This window comes from Periplaneta americana, chromosome 5 (genome assembly GCF_040183065.1).
Source record: "Periplaneta americana isolate PAMFEO1 chromosome 5, P.americana_PAMFEO1_priV1, whole genome shotgun sequence".
Classification (NCBI taxonomy): domain Eukaryota; kingdom Metazoa; phylum Arthropoda; class Insecta; order Blattodea; family Blattidae; genus Periplaneta; species Periplaneta americana.
Genome location: NC_091121.1, coordinates 19,994,463 through 20,011,439, shown reverse-complemented (window position 1 = coordinate 20,011,439; position 16,977 = coordinate 19,994,463). Strand labels below are relative to the sequence as shown.

The following is a 16,977-nucleotide window of genomic DNA, read 5'->3' as shown; positions in this document are numbered from 1 at the left end:
AACTTCAAATAGAACCCATTATGCAGTTCATCAGCAAATAACAACTTCAGTGGAAGGGTCATCTCGAACGAATGGATCGATGCAGAATTCCAAAAGCACGGTTTCATTACCATCCGCATGGCAAAAGATCTCTAGGTCGTCCGAAGAAGATATGGACTGAAAATTCTAGTTTGAGACCGTAACAGGCCACTCGGCCTAATATTTGTTAGGAAGACGACGACTTTCCAATCTAGTACAAACATCCCTTACCGTAGTTCCTGGCAATTATGTTTCCCTCGTTCTCCGAGAAGGGAACTTGTTTTTAGTTAACATGTCATATCGCGTATCAGTATTGTTGATTTTGGCGGGACTTGTCACACACCATATTTCATCCTGAATTGCCGTTGTGTTGCGAGAAATTAGTCATAACCTATTAGACTGGCGAGATGAATTTCGCGCTGTTGCCATCTAGTATTCAGAATTGTATGAAATGACTCGGCATAAAGCATTCAGCAATTCACACGCTCTTCGATAGGAATTCGTTCGGTTCTATTTGAATCACTCTGTATATGTAATCTTTGTGAAATCTATTTTTAATCTTCCAATTGTTATACATATGGATTCTGTTTAAGGTTGTTCTTCTCTTCTAAAACAGTATTATTTCCATTTCTTTATGGTATGCGTTATTGTTACAGTGGTATTGCATAATATATTGACATCTATCTTAATACTGGCATGTGTACGTCACAGTAGTAATAATACAATTCTCTGATTAGACATACAGTACACTACGATCTTTTCAGGCGCCAATGGAGCCACCCACTTTCAGCAAGACGAAAGGTTTTGCAGATGGAGGTGGACAAGAGTATGAGATAAAGGTGGCAGCACTGTTGTTCCTGCGGGCTCTTCAGCATGCCCAAAAGTTCTACATTGCCACAAACATGGAAGATGCTGGTGCCTTTGACGATCTTGTAATAACCTACAAGCTCAAGCACTCTGCACAATGGAACTCATGTTTCGTACAGCTGAAACACAAGACCAACAAGCAGCCCATTAGTATGCACAGTCTAACAACTTTCAAGAATAAGGGTGACTTCAAATTAATAAAGTACTGCAAGTCATATAACGAAATCAAGAGACGATTTCAGACTTCTGGGGACGAAAATCCAGTGTTCAGAGGCGATTTCAATCACTCTGAATACGTAATATTTACAAATGCGACAATGGATTTGCAGCTATCTCAGAAACAGAGACAGTCTAGTTGCTACACACAACTTTTGCTTCAAGCAAATGAAGACATCGGAGCAGTATTTTCATTTAGTGAGAACTCAGATCAAGATCTCTATCAATACTTTCAGGATTTACTAAAGCTAAGAGATTTCTTAGAGTCTCTTGACTTTAAAACTCTTTCAGAAGAAGAATTAGGAAATAGAATCGAGGAATTCAAGACGGCAGTACCGGTATCAAAACAGCTATCAGTAACACTGGATTCACGTTATTCTTCTCAAGAAATACAACACATTAAATCGGAGTTACGGGATTTGAAAAGCTGTAATAATTTTCTGCATGACTTGTATTTTTTTGTTGGCCAACCTAACGAAGAAAATATGGACGACATTTTGCAAAAAGAGATCCAGAAGTATTTCTGTACGAATGACGTCGACACTAAGTCTATTTGTAGAGAATTGTATGATAACATTGCTCATTGGTGGAGAAAAGAAAACTACTGCTTAACAGAGACAGCAATTTTCTGGCAGAGGATAATTCATAATAGGCTTTCAATTTTAAGTAAACACAAGAATGAAAAAATGAATTCTCTGGGCGTAAAGTTTGAGAAAGATTGCTTACTGACACTTCCAAAAACTTCAGAAATAAATATTGTGACAAAATGGCCATTGCTGACTTGTTTGAAAATATGCCAAGGGCTGAATAAGCCTCACATCGTGATAGGTTTGAAATCATTGGTGCACTTAAAGAAGGAAGTTCTGGCTCTGTGGCCAACTGAATGGTGCACAACCCTAGTCCTGGACTGGGAGTACGTGGAACACAACGTAGACTATCTCTATGTTCAACATCCTTCACGCATGCTTATTATTGTTTCCCAGGAACCTATCAAATGTAGTTATTCTTTTATAGATGAGGCAGTCTTCAGCCACTTTGACGTAGAATCACAACACAAAATTCAGCAAAAAGAAGTAATGTTACAAGGTTTCAAGGTTACGCTTAAAGATCTCCTTACAGAAAGCACCAAACATTTAATTAACGAGGATATGTTACTACAAATTCTTAAATCCTCTGATGTCACAGTAGGCAGGAGCCTTCAGATTGGAATAGAGTGTTTTATTCCAAGATCCTTAATACATCACATCTATATGAAGAAATCTATTCTAAGCAAAAGTGAGTTTTCTGCTGTTTTAGCTCTTAGTGGCGTGCTTGAGACGCACATATCTAATATTTCGCCTGGAGGAGATATTTGTATGATAGAGTATACGACAGAAAATTGCTTTCAGTTTGTTGCCGTTGATGTGAAAAATTATGATAAAATCCCAGATGAATCGGCAGAAGATATTTACATTATCAATACAGAAAGAAAAGTTGACCCAAATCTCTGTCGATTTGTAACAATACGAGATTCCAAGGAATTCAAATTGCTGTGTGAAAAGTACCGAAATATGCATTGGATTAACTTACAAGAGGATGAAAAACTTGTTTGGAAGGAGTCAAAGGGAGACTTTTCTCTGATACAGAAATATGCAGATGATAATGAAGGAGTATGCTACAATCAAGATCAACTGTTGTGTTTACCTGATAGAGTCGTTGTTGTCATCGCAGAGCCAGGTATGGGGAAATCTACACTTGTGTCAGAACTGTGTATCCTGAAAAAGATAATGTTTCCAACAAAGTGGGTGATACCAGTTTATTTGAATGATCACACACACATATTAGACAAGTATGCGAATAGGGAGAAATCAGTGGACTTTATGAAGGAACTGTTGAGATTTGCTGCTGGTGTGTGCGATTCAGAGTTAGAAAAATCTTTATTTAACATCGCCATGCAAGACATGAAAAATATCATAGTCCTTTTAGATGGAGTCGATGAGATAAGTCCTACTTATACCAGCACCGTTTGTTCTTTTATAAGGAATATGATGAAAACAGAAATCTCTCAGATTTGGATAACATCACGTCCAATTATGAAAGAAATTTTAGAGAAAGAATTGTGTGTCGTGTCATACAATTTGTTACCATTCTCTGTGGATGAACAACTTTTGTTCTTGGAGAATTATTGGACCATTCATGACCGACAGATTGATGCTGCCGTAACAAGAGAATTTGCCAATAGACTACTTCAAATAACCACACAGAACTTTTCGGATGGAGACTTGCAGTTTATGGGGATTCCCCTGCAGGCCAGAATGATGGCTGAGAGCTTTCAACATCATTTGATAATTTTCAAAGATACAGGAAAAGTAGATCTTCCAGAAAAGATTAATCTAATAGAACTCTTCAATCAATTTGTGAAATTCAAATTTAATATATTTATTAAACAAAAGATGAAAATTGATCCAACTAATGTAGCATTCAGGTCTACGTGTGGGAAATACTATGAGGAATTTAATGAAATGCATACTGTATGTTCATTGGCAATTTTGGTCTCCGAGTCACATAGAAGTCTTTTAGAACCTAAAGATATTTTGAGAAATTTAGAAGCTATAGTGAACAAAATAGAAACTGGAAGTTTGAATATAGGAATTATTCATAGGATTGTGAACAAGAAACCACATTTCATCCATCGTTCCTTCGCGGAATATTTCTGCGCTCTATGGCTCAAGAAGAATTACTTGAAGAATAAAAAATTCCTCAGGAAATGTCTGTGTCAACCGGAGCTGCAAGTCATGTTGAGAATGATGAATTACATGATCTCTGAAAATTTAGAATTGCATATGGCTGTCCTCAGTAAAGATATAAAAAAACTAAGGAATCTCTTACAGAAGGGAATGTGTGTTGATCAACGTGATAACTGTGGTAGATCAGCCCTGCACCTTACATCATTTTATAATTACAGAGATATTGCTGAGGAACTGCTGATAAATGGTGCAAATATTTATATTAAGGATTATCTCAAATACGATCCTCTAGATTACAGTGATATGAATAGATCTTGGGATACTGCAGATTTGCTGCTACACTATAGCAAGAATACAGTTGGACTAACACAAAAGACAGACAGACTGATTCTCTTGAAGCAAAATATTACAGATCCAAATTATGGCATTGATGCTTTGTCAGTAAGTGCTAAGAAAGGATACCTGGATCTGGCAAGATATCTTCAAAGAAATGGCTTAGATTTACGGAAAACTGTATTGAATTCAAGAAAGCAAACTGCTGTTCACATTGCCGTTATCAACAAACATTTTGAAATGTTAAATATTATCTTTGATAGGACCTCCTCTCCACAGTGGCACAAAGTAAGATTGTTGCTAAAAACTGTGTTACAAATAAATTATAAAGACTTGCGTAATGACGCAGAAGACATAAAGGACGAATTTGGATATACTCCATTAATGTATGCTTGCCAAAACTTTGAATTTCTACCTGAAAGCAACATTCTGACAAGTCATCTGTCCGCCCTCGAGTGTTTGTTGAAGAATCAGTCAAATATAAATGCTACTAACCTAGAAGGAGAAACTGCATTGCATTTAGCATCAAGTGGTGGATGTCAGGATATTGTCAAAAGCTTACTCAATCAGAACGCAGATATCAATATAGCTGACAATTATGGATACACTCCTTTGCACGTAGCAACAATTGAAGGACATTTACCTGTGGTCAGGCAATTAGTGCAAAACGAAACAATTTTGAACACTATAGACTTACATGGTCACACTCCACTGCATATAGCAGCATGGCAAAATCACGTGCAACTGGTTGTGTTTATGTTGGAACATCAGGCAGAAGTAAACTTGTGTAACAAGCAAGGACAAACTGCATTGTATTTAGCAGCACGTGAAGGACATAAAGATATTGTCAAATGCTTGGTCGTACATGGTGCAGACGTCAATGTAGCTGACAGTAATGGATACACTCCTTTGCATATTTCAACACTTAAAGGACATCTACCAATTGTTAAAAATTCAGTGCAAAAGAAAGCACTGTCAGCAACTGTGAACTTAAAGAGTCGCACACCATTACATTCAGCAGCAAGTAGAGATCATTTGTCTGTTGCTAAGTGTTTGTTGGAACATCAGGCAGGAGTTAATATATGTGATAAGAAAAATCAAACTGCATTGTATATCGCAGCACGTGAAGGACATCAGGATATCGTCGAATGTTTAGTCACCCATGGTGCAGATATTAACAGAGCTGTCAACGATGGATACACTCCTCTCCATATTGCAACAATTAAAGGACATTTGTCTGTTATTAAGTGTCTGGTACAAAATGAAGCACTATTAAACACTGTGAACTACTTTGACGACACCCCGCTTCATTCAGCAGCACTAAGAGGTCTTTTGTCTATTGTTAACTATTTGTCGGAGCATCAGGCTATAATCGACATGCGTAACAAGAAAGGACAAACTGCATTGTACATAGCAGCACGTGAAGGACATCGGGATGTAGTGGAATGTTTGTTGAAGCATGGTGCAGACATTAATGTAATTGAAAATTATGGGTACACGCCTTTGCATGTAGCAACGTTTAAGGGACATTTGTCTATTGTTAAAGATTTATTGCAGTATGCACTGTCATCCCCTGCGGACTCAAACGTCTACACCATACCTCATACACCAACATACAGACATCATTTTTCTGTTGAGCATTTTTCGAAGAGTCAGACTGGAATAAACACTTGTGACATTAAAGGACAAACTGCATTGTATATAGCAGCAAGTGAAGGACATCAGGATATTGTGGAGTGTTTAGTCACGCATAGTGCAGATATAAATAAAGCTGACAAAGACGGATACACCCCTCTCCATATTGCAGCATTTAAGGGAAATTTGTCTGTTGTCAAATATTTAGTGAACAACCAAGCTCTGTTGAACACTGTGAATTTCTTTGGTGACACTCTGCTTCATTCAGCAGCCTGGACAGGTAAATTTTGTGTGGTTGAATATCTGTTACAACACCAGATAGAACTAGACGCTTGTAACAAGAGCGAACAAACTGCATTGTATTTAGCAGCATTTTTAGGATATTTGCCTATAGTTGAATGCTTAGTAAGTCATGGTGCAGACACTAATATAGCTGATAAAAATGGTGAAACTGCTCTGCAAATAGCAACAATTAAAGGGCATGAATCTATTGTGAAGTACTTAGTGCAGAACAAGGACTCTTAACCATTGTGGTATTTTTGGCAACACATTGGGCCATGTGAATAGAACTTAGTAAATTGCTTTTACTGGATTATTTATTCAAGTGCTGCTCTTTTAGTAAATAAAGTTAAAGTCAAAACATTTGCTAAAAAGGAAATACCAGATAGTTTCTAGTAAAAACTAAATTGCGACAAGTGGCTCAAGATTTTCCAGCATTTACTTAAAATTAAATGAATAAAACAATATTCTACTCAGTTCTTTAGCAACTGCTTGAATATTTTCAAGTTTGGTCCTATCCATGCTAGAATTTTATTTTTACAATGGTATAATTGATAAAAATGGCTGTTTTTTTATGAAAATTAGATCTTGCAACAATTACAGAGTTTGGTTATCACTCTCCTCAGTGTATGTTGCATTTCTATCTCTTTTCTCTTCATTTCAGTTTTCATATTAATAATTTTTTTAATTGCTTCGATGTTATGGCTTTACAAACATTACCAGACAGTCTCACAAGGCTTTTCTTTCTTGTCAGCTTTTATTTTTGGTAGTTGAGATTTATTAAGTGGTATTTTATATATACCCAGCAGATAATTGAATTGAAGGGTTGATAGCAAAAAGTGGACAATTCCAAAATGTTATTATTATTATTATTATTATTTTTTTTTTTTCAGAAAACGAAGAAAACTGTCCCTCACGTTTCTCATACAATAAAATAATCGGATATATTTTATCTAGGTATCTCATATATCTACCAACTTTGGTAAAAAGTTTCACTGTTCTCTTTTATATGATTTCTTGGGGAAAAAAATATTTGGACATATTCACTTTTTGCAGAAAATTTTATATGTACGCATATTAATTCAGAAAAAGAATGTGAAATCATGTTTCATTCATAGTCAACTGTATCAACATACAAGTAAATACTTTATAAGTGTTTTATTAAATTAAAAACTTAATATTGGAATGATTTCCTGAACAAAAGAAAACAATATTGTTATGTTTATATATTTTCTCTTTCTAAATTTGTGTCCATCAGTCTTTAAATTTTTGGCACGTCAGGTATATCGAGTACCGAAAAGTAATTATTCTAATAAGAACCAATAAATTATGCTCAATAAAATTTATTATTATTATTATTATTATTATTATTATTATTATTATTATTATTATTATTATTATAGCTGTTTTCACTCATCACACCCACTGCTATTGTCATCTTCTGCCATTTCAGCATTCGTCTCATTCTGATGACTTGCTTTTTTTTTTATCTGGTTCATTTTTATGATCCTTCAGTTGTAAAACGAAACGAAAAAGAAACCGGATAAGTTCAAGACTTGTCCGTCTTTTGCTAGAAAGACATTGGACTAATCGGCTTTTTGCAGAAACACTACATTTTCAAACATTCATTTCAATGGTACAAATCAGGTTTTTGTAGAAACTTGTTATGCCAATAGATGCCGTTTGAAATGAAGTGAAGAGAACAGTACTCTGCTCAGAATTGGAATTTTTGGACTTGTCCGGTTTTTGCCATCAACCCTTCAATAACAGGTAATGACTGTCTTGGTTTGAAAAATTATCACCTTCATGTTCACTTTCTAAAGACATGATGGAATAGAGGTTGAGAGGGAAAACAAAAGAGTAGCACAACAGTTGACTTGGCATCAATTTCAATGCGTTTATTTTAAAGGATTTGATAGGGTAGATCATGCAAACAAGTAGATACTATGAATTTTCCAAATTCTGCTTGTAAGCATTACAGGTAGCAAAACATTATTAACTTCAAGAAAGAAAAATGCTATAGTTAGTGCTGAATGCTAAAACAGAGATACTGTTGCTAAAACTTAGTACTACTAGCAATTGCTTAGGTTTTATTCACATGGCTCATTGTTTCTATGCAACAGCATACAAAAGTTAGGTACTATGTTACTGAGTACCTGTCATAACAACAGCCAGTCACTGGCGTAGCTCAGTCGGCTGAGGCGCTTGCCTGCCGATCTGGAGTTGCGCTGGGGCGTGGGTTCGATTCCCGCATAGGCTAATTACCTGGTTGGGTTTTTTCCGAGGTTTTCCCCAACCGTAAGTCTAATGGCAAGTAATCTGTGGCGGATCTTCGGCCTCATCGACGCTAAATAACTCAGTAGTTGATACAGCGTCGTTAAATAACCAATTAAAAAACAACAGCCAGAACAAAATACATTTAACAAGGAAGGCAATTCATCACTGTTCTAACAATATATCCAATGTACAAAATCACAACTTTTAAGAAAGTAGTAGTTCATTCATTTATGATTTTCTGACCAAGGGCAGGTCTTTCACTACAAACCCAGCATTTCCAATCTTCCCATTTCCCGCCTTCCTCTTAGCTTCGGCATTGTTTTAATGTTGTCTATAATGTAACAGTAACTTACTAACATCTGTGCAAACGGTTTTTTGAAGTCCAAAATGTTTGAAGTTTGTTTTAACAGGGTTTTAGAAAATTATTATTACTTCCTGAAAAGTTGTGGTTTTTTACATAAGAGATATTGTCGTGGCAGAGAAAAAATATCATTGTATTTAATTGCAACTACGAAATGTATGGTACGAACATTATAGCCTAATAGATATCCGTCCATACGAAAACCTTGGTGCTAATTAATATATTTAGCTGGAAATAAACATTGTTAACTACTGTGGATTTACATGGTAACATTATTATTCCTCACAGTAGTGGAGGAAGGTAATTTTCTGCTGCGCATTTGTTGGTGTATGATTCCAAGGTAACATTTAAAATTCCTTTGTAGAACGGAAAGTTACATTTCTTTGGATCAACTTTCTGCACATTTTAAGGACAAAACTTATTTTTTTTCGATCATTCATTATCATAATACACTGCTCTTTTAAATTGACTGAGCATATTGGGAATTATATCAATGGCTTTCCCGAAACACGTTATGAAATGTTTCATATAAAACAATTTTTATCTCGAAAAAAAAAAACAAAAGAAAAAACCCGAGCAAAGTTGTATTAAACTTTTTCGCTTAAAATATCTAAAAAAAACTAAACCCCTGAAATTAATGACATTACTTACAGTTCACTGTATATAGCAAACACCATTTAATGAATTTTTCAGTTCAATGATAAAATCTATAATCCCCGTCCATGTACGGTGTTCACAAGTTATGAATGTAAGAACTAGATAGGCCTACATCATATAAAAAAATCCTAGTTTGTGAGATTTTATAACAATGTTAATATATCTTTTAGATATAACATTTATACGTGGTAAGAAGATTTACTCATACTTTTTGCAAAATTAAAATGAAATTGTTTCTTCGTGTTTTTAGAAGAAACTTAATCTAGTCAAATTTTACCCTCTATATCGGTAACATTTTTCATCGTATTAGTCATCATTCTATGCAACAATATCGGAACAAAGTCTCTCTATTTACTTTTGCCTACCTTCAAGTATTTCAGTGTTCCTCCTCCCATGCATTTTAGACTTTAAAGTTAAACGTTCTAGATGCATGGCCTCTTTCGTCTTGGGATCGAATACTCAAACTCATCTTTAGTCTTCCAGACCATCTTCCTCTCCTCGGTGTATTAGGCCTATATCTGACTGCAAGGCCAGTTTTCTCATCTGTCATGTCGGATTACACGGACTGTTTTGTTGTCGTCTCTGATGATACGTACAGTTATCTCGTCTCTTATCTGATTTGCACGGACAGATCTCTCATCTATTATTCCTGACCGTATGGATTGTTCTGCTGCCTGTATCTCAGATTGTACGGACAGTTCTATACAGATTGTTCTCTTGTAGTTATCTCTGAACATAGTACAGTTATCTCGTCTCTTATATCTGATTGCACGGACAGTTCTGGTGTCTGATATCTCTAATTATAAGGACAGTTCTCCCATCTGTTATGTCCTACCACACGGACTGTTCGTTTGTCTATTATCTCTGATTATACAGACAGTTCTCTCGTCTATTATGTCAGACTGTACGGACTGTTCTGCTGTCTGTTATTTCCAATTATACGAACAGTTCTCGTTTCTGTTATGTCTAACTACATGAACTTTTCTGTTGTCTGTAATCTCTGATTATACACAGTTCTCTCGTCTGATATGTTTAACTGCATAGCCTATTTCGTTGTCTGTAATTTATGATTATACGGACAGTTCTCTCGTCTATTATGTCTAACTGTTATGCTGTCTGTTATCTCTGATTATTATACGGGCGGTTCTTTCGTATATGTTTGACTGCATATATAGTTCTTTCGTCTGCTTTCTATGACAGCACAGACAGTTCTTTCGTCTGTTTTTATGACAGTACGGACAGTTTTTCGTCTGCTGGACTATGTAACTGCACGGACAGCTCTTTCGTCTGTTTTCCCTGACAGCACAGACAGTTATTTCGTCTGTTATCTATGAATGCACGGAGAGTTCTTTCATCTCTTATGGTTGACAGCACTAGCAGTCCTGTCTATGTGTTATCTATGACTGCACGAACAATTGATTCCTCTCTTATCTGTGATTTTCTTTTGTAGTTCTTCCGAACTTAACATCGATTCCATTGTTGTTGATAGTTATGTGGACACTTGATGTTCAGTTTATTCAGGTTTTAATTCATCTGAAATATTTTGGAAATCTAATGAATCTAAAAATTTCCTGAGCTGCTTCATTAGAGTGAAGAACCGTTCTGGCTATATGATGCAGCGGATATGCCTATATGTCTGAAAAAGTTGGAAGTCCATTGTCGCATTTGTGGAGATGACGCATTCGGAATTTTGGATGTCGTTGTTAATAATAATGGATTTTGAACGTCACAAATCTGGAACCATCATTTCATTTCGGTATAGTTCTTGTAATACTTGCGTAGATTCAAGTTTCCTTCATTCATAAAATATAGGGGAGAGTTGCCGAATTTGGACCGTTGCCTATATTGGACCGTAGTTGTATTTTCATATATAGAAGTATTTCAAACATTTCAGATGGCACCACTGCTTGCTGACGCTGCCTAAGGTACTCATCTTGAAGTTCAGTGAGCTGCAGCCATCTTAGCGAATAGGATTGCCGTTAATGTGTTTTGGTGTTTTCTCTTGCAATTTTTACGCTACGGATCTTAAGCTTCTATATGCAGTAGGAGTAAGTAATAGCAATTTCTATACTATACATTCCAAGTATTTTTCATTAGCTACTATCTGCGTGTATTAAAACTAGTTTTTAATTTCATGTGTTTGTTTAGTGTCGTCTGTTTGCATAAGTGAACAAGTTGCCTAGGTTGGACCTCTGCGCGTTGCTTGGATTGGACTGGTCCAATTTAGGAAACTGTTAGTTTTTTTTTCAACATGAATATAAAGCATTATATTATGGTCAACGTTAAGAAAAAGTAGTATATTGGGGGATTCTGTGTCCTTATGTTTTCAAGATATCAAAAAGAGGAACCTACCAGAAATGAAATGATACTTTGAAGATGGCGGTAGCAGCATAAAGAAATGGTGACTATGGACTCAACGAGCGTGCTCGCGTATATGGAGTGCGATAGGGACAGTGTTATCCAGTTTTCCGACCTGCTGGAAAAAAACTGTCGATGAGAATGGTATCACAGCAAATATTGTGTTCAACGTTGACGAATCTGGATATACAACGGGGCAAAATAGGCATCAGAAAGTTATAGCTCAGAAAGAGAAACACCAAGTTGGAGCCGTAAGTGGTGAAAGAGGTGTAAACACCACAGTAGTCTGTGTTGTCAAAGCGGCGGGGTTCTTTATACTGCCACTGGTAACTTTCAAACGCAAGAGGAAATCATGTCACCTTTTTATTTTTTATGTCTATGTTTCCTTAATCACAGGAGTTTCCTGGCCAAACAGGGACTTTCCAATTCTATGTAACATTTTTGCATTTTTTTTTTTTACTTTTCTATGAGTCTTACTGTAATTTTTAAATAGGCTATGTAATCGAGATAACCAACTAATATAAAACTAATTCAGTGCAAAGAGAAATATTCTGAGTGTAACAATCAGCTTGAATGCAATAGTGTTTCTGTAATTAATTTATCTTGTTTTTCTTTAATTTTTCATCAAAGTTCATAGAATTGTGTAACTTCTTTCACAAAATGTTAATATCTGATACATTTTTAACGTAAAATTTGGTGAATTAAAGATATTTATAATAAATACCCTTCTTCTACTTATTTGTTTACTATTAGTAATGTATTTTTGCAAGGTCCAAATTGGGACACTATGAGTCCAAATTAGGCAACCGGTTTCCCAATTTGGACCGTTTCCATGATTTTGGTTTTACCTTTTTATATTTATTAGGAATTGTGTAATTTAAAATATAACACTATAGGATGAAAGTACATAGAATGTAGAATGTACTAGAACATATTTTGATTTAATTTAATCATTATTAAAGACATGGGATTAAAAAACAAAAAACTGGTCCAATATAGGCAACCTTCCCCTATCTTAGGTTTACAAAGTATTAGGCTTTTTGCCGATCTTGTGCTTGAGTTGTCTGAAGTATGCGTCCCATTTTTCAGAATTATTAAAGTCTAATCTTTAAATTCCCCTACGTCTGCCATGTGGTAGCGATGCAGAACTGTTGGGTGTGTTGCAGAGCATACAAAACTATTAGATATGATGACTTAAAATCATATTATTTGTTTTTCCTTTTCTATATTATTATTATTGTACGAAGTATAATAAAAAAAGTCTTCTGCTGCTGCAAAAGATATGGATTTCCAGACTATACGTTTTCATTATCTGTGATACCAAAAAATTGCGTTGGTCGTTGCTCACATCTTTCCGCGTCTGAAGAATGGTTTCTCCTAAGCTGTCTGTCGGATTCTGTTTATATCCAGTATCTACGAATCACTTTATACAAGAATATTATAACACATCACATAACATTTTAGTGATATCAGAAACATATATCTAACTCTGCTACATTTCAATAAGCGTAAGTGGATTTTCTTCTCAGCTCTTTATGTATTTATTTCTTATTCCGCCATATCTTGCTCTTCCAACTGCTTCAGCACTTTCATCCAAATTTCCTCAGGATGTTATGTATTTTGATGGTGCCTGCACGTTTTGCTATTTGGTTTGTTGAAGTTTGATATGAAAATGACTTTGTATATTCTGAATTTTACGTTCTTAGAGAATGAAGAAAGCTTCCTATGGAAAGCCTTGTTGTCTTGGGTGTCGCAGAAGAGAAGCATTAGGGTCTTGTCTGTAATAAAAATGAACTTGTGGAGGGAACTCAGTTTACCATATTTCATAACAATTCTGATTTTCTTTTGCAACTCTTTCGAACTTAACAACGATTCAATTGTTGTTGATAGTTCTTTTGACACTTAATGTTCAGTTTATTCAGATCTTAATCTTCATCTGAAATATTTTGGAAATCTAGTGAACCTAAAAATTTCCTGAGGTGCTTCATTAGAGTGAAGTACCATACTGGCTATGTGATGCAGCGGATATGTCTGTCTGTCTTGAAAAGTTGGAAGTCCATTGTCGCATTTGTGGAGATGACGCATTCAGAATTTTGGATGTCGTTGTTAATAATAATGGATTGTGAACGTCACAAATCTGGAACAGTCATTTCATTTCGGTATAGGTCTTGTAATACTTGTGTAGATTCAAGTTTCCTTCATTCATAAAATATATCTTAGGTTTACCAAGTATTAGGCCTTTTACCGATCTTGTGCTTGAGTTGTCTGAAGTATGTGTCCCATTTTTCGCAATTATTAAAGTCTAATCTTTAAATTCCCCTACGTCTCCCGTGTGGTAGCGATGCAGAACTGTTGGGTGTGTTGCAGAGCATACAAAATTATTAGATATGATGACTTAAAATCATATTCTTTGTTTTTTCTTTTCTATATTATTATTTTACGAAGTATAATAAAAAAAGTCTTCTGATGCTGCAAAAGATATGGATTTCCAGACTATATGTTTTCATTATCTGTGATACCAAAAAATTGCGTTGGTCGTTGCTCACATCTTTCCGCGTCTGAAGAATGGTTTCTCCTAAGCTGTCGGTCGGATTCTGTTTATATCCAGTATCTACGAATCACTTTATACAAGAACAGTATAACACATCACGTAGAACATTTTAGTGATATCGGAAACGTATATCTAACTCTGCTACATTTCAGAGAGCGTGAGTGGATTTTCTTCTCAGCTCTTCATGTATTATTTCTTATTCCGCCATATCTTGCTCTTCCAACAGCTTCAGCACTTTCATCCAAATTTCCTCAGGATGTTATGTATTTTATGGTGCCTGCACTTGTTGCTATTTGGTTTGTTGAAGTTTGATATGAAAATGACTTTGTATATTCTGAATTTTACGTTCTTAGAGAATGAAGGAAAGCTGTCCTATGGAAAGCCTTGTTGTCTTGGGTGTCGCAGAAGAGAAGCATTAGGGTCTCGTCTGTAATAAAAATGAACTTGTGGAGGGAAATTCAGTTTACCATATTTCATAACAATTCTGATTTTTTTTGCACTTCTTTCGAACTTAACAATGATTCCATTGTTGTTGATAGTTCTTTTGACACTTGATGTTCAGTTTATTCAGATCTTAATCTTCATCTGACATATTTTGGAAATCTAGTGAATCTAAATATTTCCTGAGCTGCTTCATTAGAGGGAAGTGCCGTACTGGCTATGTGATGCAACGGATATGCCTGTCTATCTGAAAAAAGTTGGAAATCCATTGTCGCATTTGTGGAGATGACGCATTCTGATTTTGAATTTCGTTCTTAATAATAATGGATTGTGAACGTCACAAATCTGGAATCGTCCTTTCAATTCGGTATAGTTCCTGTAATACTTGCTTCAAGTTTCCTCCATTCATAAAATATATCTTAGGTTTACCAAGTATTAGGCCTTATGCCGATCTTGTGCTTGAGTTATCTGAAGTATGTGTCCCATTTTTCTGAATTATTAAAGTCTGTCTTCAAATTCCCTACGTCTGCCATGTGGTAGCGATGCAGAACTGTTGGGTGTGTTGCAAAGCATACAAAACTATTAGATAGGCCTATGATGACTTAAAATCATATTCTTTGTTTTTTCTTTTCTATATATTGTTATTGTACGAAGTATAATAAAAAGTATTCTGATGCTGCAAAAGAAATGGATTTCCAGATTATACGTTTTCATTATCTGTGATAGTACCGTAGGCTATTGGCTATGTGATGCAGCAAATATGCCTGTCTCTCTGAAAGAGTTGGAAATCCATTGCCGCATTTGTGGAGATGACGCATTCGGAATTTTGGATGTCGTTAATAATAATGGATTGTGAACGTCACAAATTTGGAACCGTCATTTCATTTCGGTATAGATCTTTTAATACTTGCGTAGATTCAAGTTTCCTTCATTCATAAAATATATCTTAGGTTTACAAAGTATTAGACCTCTTGCCGATCTTGTGCTTGAGTTGTCTGAAGTAGCCTATGTGTCCCATTTTTCGGTATTATTAAAGTCTATCTTTAAATTTCCTACGTCTGCCATGTGGTAGCGATGCAGAACTGTTGGGTGTGTTGCAGAGCATACAAAACTAGCCTATTAGATATGATGACTTAAAATCATGTTCTTTGTTTTTTCTTTTCTATATTATTATTGTACAGAGTATAATAGAAAGTATTCTGATGCTTCAAAAGAAATGGATTTCCAGATTATACGTTTTCATTATCTGTGATACCAAAAAATTGCTTTGGTCGTTGCTCAGATCTTTCCGTCTCTGAAGAATGATTTCTCCTAAGCTGTCGGTCGGATTCTATTTATATCCAGTATCTACGAATCACTTTATACAAGAATAGTATAACACATCACATAACATTTTAGTGATATCCGAAACAGGTATCTAACTCTGCTACATTTCAATAAGCGTGAGTGGATTTTCTTCTCAGGTCTTTATTTATTATTATTATTTTTTTAAATGGACCTGTAAACAAGACCAAGCATTTTTGTTGATATATTTTAATTTTTCATACTGTTCGTTGAAAATGTGACAGTAATTTCGTGCAAATCAAGATTTCAGGTATAACTCCCTGTAAAGTTGATTTGAATAATTTCGAGGGAAAAATTGTTCCGGGACCGGGTATCGAACCCGGGACCTTTGGTTTAACGTACCAACTGTGCTGCCCGGGAACTCTACCCGACACCGATCCAATTTTTCCCTCTATATCCACAGAACTCAAAGTGGGCTGACAACCGTCAAGCAACCAACTTCGAGTGCACACTAACTCCGTGTGACTTAAATTGTGGTTTTCTGTTAACGAACAGTGACGTGTATTATGCAAATCAAGATTTCAGGTATAACTCCCTCGAAATTATTCAAATCAACTTTACAGGGAGTTATACCTGAAATCTTGATTTGCATAATACACGTCACTGTTCGTTAACAGAAAACCACAATTTAAGTCACACGGAGTTAGTGTGCACTCGAAGTTGGTTGCTTGACGGTTGTCAGCCCACTTTGAGTTCTGTGGATATAGAGGGAAAGATTGGATTGGTGTCGGGTAGAGTTTCCGGGTAGCTCAGTTGGTACGTTAAACCAAAGGTCCCGGGTTCGATACCCGGCCCCGGAACAATTTTTCCCTCGAAATTATTCAGTAATTTCGTGATTATTATTTTTTCGCCATGTAAGCCTAATATCATACATTTACGCACAATCTTAATTATCAGTAAACTTATGTACAGCG

General features: G+C 35.6%; 1 protein-coding gene across 1 annotated transcript in view; it reads left to right on the top strand.

Annotated features, from left to right (window-relative positions):
- The window catches only part of LOC138699513 (uncharacterized), a 33,150-nt gene extending 16,611 nt beyond the window's left edge, over positions 1-16,539 (top strand). Inside the window, exon 3 of the mRNA XM_069825454.1 lies at positions 783-16,539. Within this exon, the coding sequence (XP_069681555.1) occupies positions 783-6,320 (5,538 nt within the window). The 3' untranslated portion in view covers positions 6,321-16,539. The remainder of the gene's footprint in view (positions 1-782) is intronic.
- Positions 16,540-16,977: the final 438 nt, after the last annotated feature.